Here is a 13,379-nt window from a genome sequence, read left to right as displayed (position 1 = left end):
GAGGAAGGAGAAGTCATGCCTGGGGAACAGTGACTGGCAAACCCGGACCAGCGGAGGATCAGTTCCTGGCAGGGGAGAGTAGAAAATTGGAGTAGAAAGCCATGAAACAGTAGGGCCAGGAGGGCCTCAAAATTTAGGCTTGCATATCTGAACTTTGTTTGGGGTCCATGAGCACCACTAAAGGTTTTTGAAAGAGGAGCCAGCCTGACTACGAAAGAGGCTTAGAAAGATGTGCCAAATGGAGTGAGGCCTAGAGGGCTCTGTAGGACCCTGATCTTCAGACTTCTTTTAAAAAGAACTCCACCTATGGTACATAATACATTTTGCATGGTGGCCTAGTTATAAATATTTCTATTTCTAACCAAAATAATACTTAACCCTTATCATGTGTGATGCATTCTAATAGTCTCTATTCTATTCTATTGCATTGCATTCCATTCCATTCTAGTCTATTCATTCATTGTGATTGTGCCTAGCTACCCAATAGATTGACTTTATAATCCGCTAATGAGTAGATTCCCACAGTGGCCATGGAAGTTGTATTAGTCCATTTCTGTGGCTTATAACAAATTAAGTGGAACTGGGTAATTTGTAAGAAAACGAAATTTATTGCTTACAGTTTTGGAGACTGGGAAGGCCAAAGTCCAGGGCACATTTATGGTGAGGGCCTTCTTTGGTGGTGGCTTACAACAATGCGGGGGTCTCACATGGTAGAAATGGTGGAGCAGAGAGAGAGACTAACCTCCTCATATGCTGTCCTTTCAATGCCCTCAGAAACATGTCCCTGATCACCACTATTAATCCATTCACTACTACATGGTACTACACTCTAATCGCCTCTTCAAGGCCCCACCTTTCAATTACCATAGCAGGATTTCCCACCCTCAACAGTGACAGTGGGGATTTAAGCTTCAGTGAGGTTGGGGGGGGGGTGTCCAATCTACAGCAGAAGGTATACAGGCATAAAATCAGAGAGGAGTGGGAAGTAGTAGGGATGGGGAGCTCCACAATGAGAAGGAAGAGGAAGGAATGCATAGGGATATATCTCATAAAAGTCAAAGCTATATGGCAACTGATTTGAGTTGGGCTGGAGTTGGGCTGGTTGAGGGCACTGATGCCCAAAGTACAGTACTAGCACTAGCAGCATGGGCATCCTCTGGGAACTCATTAGACTTGCAGACCCCAGACATACTGAATTATAACCTGCATTTCAACAAGAACCCCTGTTATTTGTATATGCATTACAGTTTGGAAGGGGCTAGTTTAGAGGAAAGGATTGAGTCAAAAGTCACTCCAGGGTTTTAAATTGAGTTCTGAAGACAATGACAGGGAAGTTAGAGAACAAAGAATTAGCGTGGGTGATAAAATGATAAATTTGTTTTTAGAAAAGCTGAATTTAAAGAAGCGTAAGATATCTAAGTAGAAAACCTACCATTGACAAAAATTTTTCGCTTGACCAAACTTTAGTCAGGTTACTAAAACTTCTCCTAGGCCCATTTGTGCACTTCCTTATAAAATCTATTTTTAACAAGAACCCTGCTAAGTCACTTTATCAGGAATCCTCCACCCGCAGTATCTGATCACTCTCCACATCTAGTCGGGTTCCACATCTTCTACCATTCTCCAGGTGATGTCTGATCACTCTGGTCTGTCTTCTGCAAGAATACTATTAGGTCAGTTCAGCCAGAATCCCCTTTACCCATGATGTTTCCCCTTAGTAATTTTCCATCCACTGACCCCTATCCTGCTCTTTGGCTATAAATTCCTACTTATCCATGCTATATTTGGAATTGAGCCCAGTGCTATACTGAGGTCTATTTTTCCCTATTGCAATCATCTCGAATAAAAGCTGTTTTTACTGCTGTAACCACTGTCAGGCTCTGGTTTTTCAACAAGTGGTTGGAAGTCACATGACTGTTGAAGCTATAAGAGACTTGAGTCTAGCAGTTGAGAAAACTGGGGACTCCATGGCTAAAGCCAGCCCTCACTTTCTCCCAAATTCCTGTCTCTAAGCAAGGTTCTGTGTGCACTGCTGCGGCTCACCATTAGCCAAGTCACTAAACTTGCCAGTCACAGGTCCTATGTTTAAACCCACTGTCCTTCAGTCTTCATCAGAGCTTGACTTATAAGCCACATTTTCTAGGATTAATAGAGCTCAGTCTTTCAGGTACTGTGATCTCCTCACTGCATACCTTCTAGCAGCTGATGCCTTTAAATAACCTAGCTCAGAAATTCTAGGAAAACTGCTTATCATGCGGCTGTCAGAATGGAGCTAGGAGAATCTGAGGACCAATATTTGTGAAGTATTTAGAAAGCCTTGAATGAAAGGCATTGAACAAATACAAAGTACTGTATCACATGCAAAAATCTCTTACAAGTCTCAAAAGAAATATGGAGTCGTTTGCAAAAAGAAATACCAGCATGATTGAAATGTACAAATTATCTTTTCACCAGAGGAAGACATACTTTGGAGGCAAGTTAAGAAGTGATTGGCAAGGGAGGTTGTGGAATGAATCAGAAATTTGTGAAGTCGACCCTGATGAGACAAAACTGTAGTTCTGTAGAAAACTCATTAGGAGGGCCGAGCCCGTGGCGCACTTGGTAGAATGCTGCGCTGGGAGCGCGGCGACTCTCCCGCCGCGGGTTCGGATCCCATATAGTCCCATATATAGGAATGACCAGTGCGCTCACTGGCTGAGTGCTGGTCACGAAAAAGACAAAAAAAAAAAAAAAAAGAAAACTCATTAGGAAAAAAAATCACGTTGTTCCAAATTTAGGCATTATTGAAAGAGTGAGCATTCTATTGCTTTCCTTCTCATGAGGATTTTTTTTCCTGCTTTAATATAATTACCAGCTTGGCCTTTAGTCCTTGCAACTTCATCAAAGTTCAACTGCATAATAAATTCTGTACCATAAGAATGGAGAGCATGGATTCAGTCACTTATTCAACAAAATTTATTAAATAATATTTACTGAACATCTAAGTATGTGCCTTCCTCTGTTCCAGGTTCTGGAGATATAACAGTAAACAAAATAGAAAAAAAAAAATCTCTGTTCATGTACAACATACTTTGGAGGGGGTTGGGGAGAGATAAAACAAACAATAAATAAATTACATAGTAATCTATAATTTATCAGAAAATTGTATAGTATCCTAGATGGTGATAAGGGTTATGGGGGAAAAATAAAGCAGGGTATGAGAAATTGGGAATGCCAGTCAGGGGAAGAGGGTTGAAATTTTAAATAGGATAATGAGAAAGACCTCAGTGAGAAAGTGACATTTGATCAAGAATTGAGGGATGTTAGGGAGTGAGTCAAGCTCAGGAAGAGGCATCAGGTAGAGAGCAGGCAGTGCAAAGGCCCTGAGGCAGAAACACACCTTGGCATGTTTGAAAACAGCAAGAAGCCAATGTGATGGGAGAGAAATGAGCTAAGGGAAGAGTGGTAGGAGATGGGGCCCAGGAGGTAACAGGATGGGAACCCGGCAGGTCATTAGGGCATAGGACAGGAGAGTGAGGCAAGTTGCAAGGGATGAAGAAAAAAGGGTTTGGACAGAGAGTAGGCGCAAATGAAAAGCATGATAGTAACTAGCATTCGAGTAGGGCTTTAAAATTGACAAAGCTTTTTATTATACAATCTTCGTTCAAATTGTGTTCATATTCACTGAGCATCTTAGGGTTAAACAGTTTCACATGTGGGTTCTCTTTCCCTGCAAAATTCTTCATTTTACAGGTTAAGGTAATAAGGAACTAGTTGACTGAGGGTCCTGCTTTTGACCACATACCGAGAGCATCACAGTCAGGATTTGAACACATCCTCCTCCCCAGATCCTGTATCTCTGACTCCACTTCCCCTTGTTGCTGCCCCTGAAATCAAATAGCCACCAACTGGCTATGTGCTAGAGACACATCATATCATTTCTCTGGGCCTAATTGGTGAAACAGACATTTGGCCTAGAACAAGCCTACATTCAATAATCACCAATTAAAATCACCAATACTTGTTGAATGTATTATGACATATACTGCAGAGATGGTCAAAGAACTATAAGAAAAGAATGCAGGGTTGGACCACAATTATGGTTTTGTTAAACTCTGGGTCAGTTGTAAAATCAGAATTTAAAAAAAATTAAGTGGAATAGAAAATATCAATGCATTTCACATAAATGGTTAAGCATGGATTTGTTTATTTTATATATATATATATACACACATATATAAACATATATCTATTTATCTAGAGAGAAATATGAAGATGCATTTATGTATATTTCAGATCCTGATGTAAAATATTTTTCTGACTCTGAGTCATCAACAAAAAGTTTGGAAGCCATTTGAATAAATATGACTGCCATCTTTTCATTTTAGGAGAAGTTTAATAAATATTTTTTTGAACGACTGTGTGGTTTCGGGTAGGTGCTGGGGAAAAGAAGGAAGGTCAAGACTGGGGTGGTAGATGTAAAAGAATGTATTAAAAAAGAAAAGAAAAGAAGAAAGAAAAACAACACCCAATGGTTTTCTTACTCAGTCTACCCTCCCACAATCCCGCTTCCCCCGATCTGTACACCATCATTACACCCCACAAGACCGAGCTCCTTTGAGATCAAGACCTTGTTTTATCCTCCATTGTAACCCAAGGACATAGCAGGCTATTAATACATATTTATTTAATAAGTAGATTAAAAATATATTTCCTGGGTCTCTCAATATATTTAATAAAATATTTTCCTACCAAAACTCCATTCCAGATGGGACAAGCAATCCAAACACTCCATCCTGTGAACCAAAGCTTGTAAGAGAAGACAGGGAAGAAAGCAGTAGTAACTCCAGAGAACACACTGAGACTCCCCAGAGTAACGAGAATTCGACCAGCAACCTGGTATAGTCCCTCCATTTTTCTCTGTGACTTGAGTCCTCGATCTCAAAGATATTTTGTTACTAAAACATGAGGGCGTTGCAGGCCTCGATAAACAGAAGTTTCTTTGAGACAGTAGCCATGATAGTGTGGACTGTTGATCTACTTGCAAATAAGATTCTATTTGTTTCACCAAAGGTGAAATGTAAAAAAATAATCCTTGATGTAAATTTGACACAATGAAAGTTCTAATACTAATTTATCTCAGAGAGTGAGAGAGAACTCATTCCTTGTCTTGGCGTTGCTGCCTTGATTACCCTCATGTTGCCGTGTCCTGGGGAGTGACCACTTCCTGTCTTAATCTGATACAAAGGCTTGCTGACTGAGCTAATTGTGTCTCCACTCAACCTGCCTGGTGGTTCCAGCATAAAGCCAACATCCTTTGTGCAGGATAGATCCACGTTCCCGGCACAATTTCCCACAAAAAAAGTAAAAATAAGCACTCTGACCACTTTTTATTACATTTAATTTAAATGCTTTAAAGCAAAAACAAGACCTTCACTTCCTCCGTAAGTTTAATTCCACTACAATTATTTTTGAATTTTTGATAAAGCTTTTTGGTACGGATTCATCCCCCAGTAGGCATAAGCTTCATTATGGAATTATGCATTGTTTTCACTAAACCAGCTTCATCTTGGTTATTTTATTATTAATTCAGTTTTCAAGTAAAGTGCAAAGGTGGAAATGTTTGCAGTTGCAAAATAAAATAAACTTTGAGGAGTAATCTATCAGTTGAATAAGATACTGATCTCCATGCATTCTTGAATCATAATTCTAATTTGAAATGTTAGACTTATGTACATTTAAGCAGTTGCAAAAGTTCATCTTTTAATTTTTCACGCATTTGAGAAAGTGGTGTGCATTTGCTTTCAATTGATAGGATATGTTTGAATGTCTCTTCCAAGATAATATCTGGAAAACACAGACCACTTTCTGAATAATTTTCCTATTCAATATTAATACTTCTTTTCTTTTTACTTAAATAAAATGAGAAAAAATAATTTTTATGGATGGAAATACAGTAGTTTAGAATATGGATTTTGAGTCACAGAGCTGGAATCTGATTATGGTTCCAGTCTCTACCAAGTTTGTGTCCTTGGGCAAAGGCAAGTTACTTAACTTTTCTAGCTCTGTTTCTTCATATGGAAAATAGCAATAACATTAGTATTTATCTCACCCAGTGGTTGGTTGAGAGGATTAAATGAGCTAATACATGTAAATATTTTGCACTGAGCTCAGCATAGCAAAGATGTTCAAGAAGTCACCTGTTATTATTTTGGATGTTCCATCTTTGGAGTTCTTTCAGCACAGGATAAAGGCACAGACATTACAGTTTCTTTTATCCATCATCTCATAAACATTAGGGTTGACTCTTCCTGATCAATTTGGTAAGAACTCCCAAAGGACCCTTCCATGTGTGGGGAGAAGAACTTCTCCCTGATTCTCTGCTATTTTTCTTCCTGTCTTTGTATCTTTAATAAGCCACTCCACAGTTTGACCTAGATTTTGAAGTGGTTGCATTCTTGTATACACGGAATTCAGGAAACGACTTCAGGCTTTCTGCTATAGCTGCTGTTTCCCATCGCCTCTCAATACTATGGGCTACACTCTCTGATTTTTTTTCTGAATCACTAGATAAATTCCACAAGAGACCTTGCAAGTCTTCTACATCCCTTAAATATGCAAGACATCCCCAACTCCTAGAACCGTGTCTGGCACAGAGTAAGTACATACAGTAATATGTATTTGTTGAATTAATTGATTCATTCATTAGGCTTTCCAGCTATGCATTTGGGGTCCTGTGGAGCTGAACAAGTGTAGCTCTATGTGTGTCCACCATTGCCAGGGTGTGCAAATGCTAGTTTGTTCCCTCGATACAGGGGGAACAGGTCTAGAGTGAAGAAAGACTTGTTTGTGTTAGTATTTGGTTTGAACTATTTTGACTTTTTCCTTTACTTTTTATCTCAAGGTTATAGCTACATGGTATGTCAATATACTGTGGGTCAGATCACTCTCTCCTGTTTGCATGTTTGTAAAATAAAGACTGTTGAAATACTCATGTTAAACAGTACAAAGATGGCAAACAGAGAATATTTTTTGTTTTAATTTTGGGGGTCTTTTTAAGTGCTTGTGACACTCACAGTCTAACCCTGACATGGTCAATGTGACTTGTAAATTGAATTTATTAGTGATTAGAAGAGTTGTTGCCACTTAACAAAGGGAAGGGATGGAGATAGAACTAGAGATTTCTCTCTCTGTTTTTTCCCACAGAAGTCTATTCACTTTAATTTCATTAAAGCAAGGACACTTTCAGTGAGAATAGCTCCTGGGAAAGAAGAGAAAGTGTCCCTCTGCTCCTGTCCCAGGCTTCTGTATGCCCAGTGTCCCAGCAGAAAGCAGGGCTAGCAGGACACCTGCTCCCTCTATCTCTCTCATTTGGCATTAACTTACTGGAAGGTGAGTCTGTAAGTTCTCTGTGGAGGTGGCGGAGTCAAGGTCTTTGCAGGCTGCTTTGCAGACCCTACTTTCTCCCCAACCCAGGGGATCCCAAGATCTCGGCTCAGGGAACAAGGGGGAAAGGTCCACCCAACTCTTCAATCCAGCTTTGTCACTAAAAACAAAACAACTAAACAAATAAATCCAAATTGACATTTTGATTCCAACACCCCCTTCCCCAAGAAATCAATCAATGAAGCAAGCAAGCAAGGACGCAAGCAAGCAAAACTGGACCCTCCAGGGGGTGGGAGCATGCTGAGGAAGAGAACCTGATGTGGACATTCTCTACCTATTTAAAAAAATTACTTCACATGTGAGCCCTAAAAATAACAGCTCTGCAAGTGCTATAGTCTTGTGGTTTTAAAGTAGGTTACAAAGCTACGAAGGGGTCCATTTGTGCCAAGAGAAAAGAAAATGGAGCTCTAAACGAGAGACGAAATTAAAATGTTTTATTTTCCAGCAGCGTCAGATGACTAGCTTTATTTGTTTACATATTAGAAAGGTAGTTCATGTGGTGAAGAGCATGAGCTTTGGTGTCAGAAAGACTTGAGTTTGATTCTGAAGATTCCATCTGATATATACAAGAGGAGTAAAAAAACTAGAAAAATTAACACTCTGCTAACACATCAGTGTGTAATTGATTCAGGTAAGGATCATCAATGGATGTTAAAACCATCAGATGAAAGGGGGAAAAATTACAATACACAAGGGTACCTCTACAATGTAGAAATATTGCAGTTACCACCCTAACCAAGGGATCAAACTTTATATTGCCAGTAACAGGACAAACTGACTCATTACCTCCTGATATGATGCACTGCAAGAACACACCATTATCTGTGCAGTATTTTTGGCAAAAATGTTTAGTCTGAATCTAATCACAAAGAAACAATTAGAGAAATTCAGATTATAGGAACGTTTTATAAAGCACTGGCCTGGACTCTTCAAAATTGTCTAAGTCATGAAAGACGATAAAAAGTTTACTGGAACAACCGGAGAAATTTAAGTATGGAGTCTCTATTAGATAATACTAGTGTATCAATTTTACAAAACAGCAAACATTCCAGACATATTTGGGAGGACAAATGGCATTATATGAGGGTATTTCAAAAAGTTTGTGGAAAAATAGAATTAAGGTAATATGAATCTTTCCATGAGCTTTTTGAAATATTCTTGTATTTATATAAAAGAATGTTCTATTGGTGAAACTAGGTGATCTTAGTGTTCTTTATGCTTTCTTCCAGCTTTTCTGCAGGTTTGAAAATTAAAAGTTGGGAGAAGAAAAAAAAAAAGATTTAGATTTATTTTCTGCATAAAGTGAAAGGCCTAGGTTTTACTCGGCCATCAGGCTCAATAACCCATGATGATATTGATGCATGTGAGGCACAGTGCAGGGATCCCAAGGCAGAAGTTGCTCTTCCTCACTTGGCACAAAGGCAGACCTGTCTTCCTAGCATAAGAATGATGGAACAGGTGTGTTAGGTTATGTGGTGACGGTGCACCTTCTATGCAGACACAATGGTGGGTATTTTTAATATTCTTTTGTGTCTTCAGTCCAATCTCATAACTGGATTTAAAACCTTTCCAGTGCTCATTCATAATGCACATTTCTCTCTGCTTTTTACTAGCTGTTCAACTTCAACTTTGAGTGAACCCTCTCTTCTCATAATGGCTGGGGGTTTAAGGAGAGCGAAGTTCAATTTTTATCGTCCCTACCTGGGAATTGTCAAATTTAAAGCCTTCCAAACTGCAAGATGTTTGGACCTAAATAGAGATTTGTGCATCAACTTGTACTTACCTAATTCAGAGATTTTTATCTGCTTTTTGTATATCTGACCCTCAAATGTGTTTTGAAATCATCTGGAATTTATCAGAATTTTCCCATGTTTTTGTGAAGCAAAACAACTTAATTGTGTTGCCAGCAAACTTGCAGCTAGCTGTGGGTTCCCCCTCCCAGGCCTTGCAGCTGTGAGGAAATGCTCTTATTGGCAGACTTGTCCGCCCCGGGCAGCCTCCCACGGGCTACCGTGAAGATTGTCTGTCTTTTGGAAAGGCCACTCCTTTCTTGTTTTATCTTGGAGATAGAAGAGCCACAGATAGAACTCGGATGGGGACAGCGGCTGTGATTGATTGGTGCTTTGGACACCAAGGAGAAGGGAAGAAACTAAGAAAACAGGAAGAGAGAGACAGGGGGGTGTCTGGGGAAGAGAGGTGGAGAAAAGATGGAGAGGACAGAAGGACAGAGAGGAGTCAGAACATAGAGGAAAACATTCCTGAAGCCAAAAACAGCTTCTTGCATCACTCACAGATCCAAAGGCTGGGCCTGGACAGAGTTGATTTGGGGACAGAGGAACGATGGAAGCCGTGGGCCATTCATTTTATGAGAGATGTCTGTAGGGAGGATGAAAGGCAAACGAGTAGAGCAAAGGGGCAAAAAAGCAAAATGAGAAAGGGGAAGTGCTAAATATCCCCAAATATTCTCTGATTAGCTTGTTTTAAAAATGTTTTTAGGGAGAAACCTTTAAGTCCTCTTAAACAGGAAACGTATATTTATTTAGCTCCTTCTCTTGGCATTTTTGAAAAATGAAAGAACCAAACTGTTTTGTGAGAAACTGAGCACACTTTTCGGTCCAGTTACACCGATGTAAAAGGCAAAAGGGGGGAATCTTGGAGGGGACGCATTGCTGAAGCCTTGACAGTCATCACTCTTATTCCCATCTTACAGAGGATGAACCTGAGCTTCTGAGATGTGAAATAATGGAGGTGACAGCACCAGTAAGTGTCGAATTCTGGTTTTGAACCTAAGAATGCATGACTCTGAAGTTCATAATTTTTATTTTTCTCCACTAGATCAGTATACAGGGGTGCTATGTCTTCTTTAAAACATATGTACATCTGAAAATTTTACCATGAAGTATACCAAAGTGCGTAGGGCTGTACTCAAATCAAGGACATAATAGGAATAGGGATGATGCTGCATATGCACAAAGGAAATGTTCCCGGAATTGCTGATTCTACTCCCAGTTATGTTTGAAAAGAACTGAACAAAGATTCCTTACTATTTTTCTTTTTAAAAAGTAAACCAAGGGAGAGAACTAAAACCAAAGTTTTGTTTCTGTGCACTGATATAAAAATCCCCAAATTTCTATCTAGAGCATTGCTGTGGCCAGTTCTCTATTTTCCAGTGCTTCATGCATGGGCTCATGCTCTTGCTGTGCAGATGGACTGGAATGGCTGTTGTATGTAAGGCTCCCGAGAAACAGGAACAGCTCGGTGCAGTGGAAAGAGATCAGGGCTGTATGCCCTTAAATGAAAACGTTGGTGTCTCAGTGTCCTTCTCAGTAAAATGTGGATGTTGGACTGAATAAATTCTAAGACTCCTTCTATTTCTATGATTCTATGACTAAAATCCTAAAAGAGCAAAATCACCTACGTGGCCAGGTTGCCTGTCTCTAAGAAGACTTTATCTTTTAGAATGTGATCTCCATGAAGGCTGAGATCATGTCAACCACTGTCCCCTCTACCTGGTACAAGCAACGGGCACATCATAAGCACTGCACATTGTAATTTGGCCAGCTGAATTCTTGCTTGAGAGACTTCACCCAGCGTTCCTCTAAGGAGGCCTCACTTTGACCCCAGTGGAACATAACAAAGCAGTAACCCAGAGCCAGCATCTACCAGCTGAATCATTAAGAGCCTGTGAGTGACAAATGGGTGATGTCAGCACAGCTCCTGTTGTCTGTGTCATAAAATAATTAAAACTTGTCAACAAACACATCAGACACCAAGATGGCCAAGGAATGAAAGAACGTAAAACCGAATTACTCTTCTTCCTTGCTTCTTGAAAGGGGTGAAAAGCTAGGAAGGAACTGGTGACATGTGCAGGCATGGAGTTCGTGGTGTAGATGGAGTAAGAATGGAGATGGATATTCAACAGGACCTGGTGTGGCAGAGAGCTCAAAGGCAAAGCCCCATCCACTGGCCAAGAGTGCCTAGGTGGGGTGAACCTCTCTAAATCAGTTTCTGATTGATCAGGAAATAGAGCTCTTTCTCTGTGTTTTACAATGTTCCCTCATCACTCTCTCTCTCTCTCTCTCTCTCTCTCTCTCTCTCTCTCCCCATCCCTTTTTCTAGACTTACTGCTCTTCATGGCCTGATTACCACTTGACTTTATTCTCCATAGCTCTTGACTAATTTGTTTACTATGTGTCTTCCCAATTAGAAAGAGAACCTCGAAGGCGGGGACTTCGTTTTGTTCACTATTGCATCCCAGAGCCAAGAACAATGCCTGGCCTGTAGTAGATTCTTAGGAAGCATTGTCAAATGAATGAACTAATGGCTGAATGAATGAATTTATGCCACTGCTTCTCATAGTCGCTAGTTTATACAGACAATTTTGCTGTGAAAGCTAGCTCCTCAGCCTTCCCTTAGAAACATGTGATACTTTGGTACCTTAAACCCCTCCAGCCCTCTTCTCCATAAAAGTCCATGAAAACCAAAGAAGATCTTCCAGGTTAGCTTACCCAGCTGTTAAACTGCACTGCGAAGGAGAGGTGCACTGAAGTGACTGGCTGGAATTATCTTGGCTTTGCTATATCAGCACATGACAGAGGAAAGCACAAGGTCACAGACTAACCACCTGGGAGTCTGGCAAGAACTGCTGCTGGGAGAAAGCTCTGATATGCACCTTTTTAATCTACTGGTGATGACGACTTTTAAAGCAGTTCATGTTCATGATCTATCTAATTTAATGGATCTTTCACTCAGTCTGTGGTTTTATGTATCTGCACATATTCAAAGGTTTTATCTACTTCATCTGACCACTTTCCATAGAAAATACGTATTTCCCCCTAATTTTGCAGAAAAATGAAATAAAAATATTAACATTTTTACTTGGGAGAATCTGGCTATGGAAACTCATGCTCCTATTGTGTTTCTATACAGATGATATCGTGATCTTTTTTGAAATAGTGATGTTGATAAACTAAGTGCATTCTTATGACACAAAGAGCTGGGTAACACCATGTAAACACCACCTACTGATGGCTGATTGGTGGTATCATTTTGCAGTTTTGTATAGAAAGACCCACGCTGTCTTTTCTCTTTTTAACAACCCAGGTATCCTGCCTTTATTTTTATTTTTATTTTTTGTTTTTTTTAGCAAGGCACAATAGGAGAAAAGGATGTTTGTGAGATTTCCACATCGCATTGTCCCTATACATAAACCCTTCCATTTCTTCCTCACTAGCCACACAAAGCTAATTGATATAAAGATAAAAGTTAGGCCTAAGCAAGTCCCCTTTCGCTAATGGGCCAGTTCACTGTAAAGAATGTGGGGCAATAACAATGAAAAGTACGTAGGAGTACCCCAACTGGAGAATCACTCACAGCCAGCAAGGACCTTAGAGATCAGCCAGTCCAAGCCTGTCATTTCACAGAATAATTCCAGTTAAAATACCAAGAAAAAGATCCATTCAATTGCAACATTAACCTAAAATTTAATAAACCTGCTGTGACTGATTATCTCTCTGCTATATCTGTGTTTAGCACTAGGTGTTGCTATACTGCTATTTATAGACCAGCTTTTCTTTGATATGCAATAGGAGCTTAATCTTCTAATCTGAGGTCCATTCTGAAAATGCTAAATTTCTAAAATCGCACTCCGCTACTATATTGTAAGTTACTAGCTTCATTTAAATGGAGTAGGTATGGCCTATTTAATTCACTGAAACAGTCACCCTGGAAAGAAGTGATCAATACATGCTAGGAAAAGGCTACTCCAAAGTTAAACATTTCAAATTGTCCTAATTCAAATATTTACTTAAACTCTGTTTTTATATTATGTGCAATACAAGGGGAATGACATTGTTAGCTGTGTGTTTCCTGGAACTGACTGTCTGCTACAAGGCCACAGATAAAGTTTGTTTATAGAAAAACAAAATATGAAAAAAAGTTTAACACTGTTCTAT

At 39.7% G+C, this 13,379-nt stretch overlaps 1 protein-coding gene across 1 annotated transcript in view; it reads right to left on the bottom strand.

The window, feature by feature from the left end:
* The window catches only part of TMEM212 (transmembrane protein 212), a 145,375-nt gene extending 140,482 nt beyond the window's left edge, over nucleotides 1-4,893 (bottom strand). Inside the window, exon 1 of the mRNA XM_063104095.1 lies at nucleotides 4,732-4,893. Coding sequence (XP_062960165.1) covers nucleotides 4,732-4,893 — 162 coding nt within the window. The remainder of the gene's footprint in view (nucleotides 1-4,731) is intronic.
* Between the last annotated feature and the right edge of the window lie 8,486 nt (nucleotides 4,894-13,379).

Source organism: Cynocephalus volans, chromosome 1, assembly GCF_027409185.1.
Source record: "Cynocephalus volans isolate mCynVol1 chromosome 1, mCynVol1.pri, whole genome shotgun sequence".
Lineage (NCBI taxonomy): Eukaryota > Metazoa > Chordata > Mammalia > Dermoptera > Cynocephalidae > Cynocephalus > Cynocephalus volans.
This window is presented reverse-complemented; position numbering and strand designations above follow the sequence as displayed.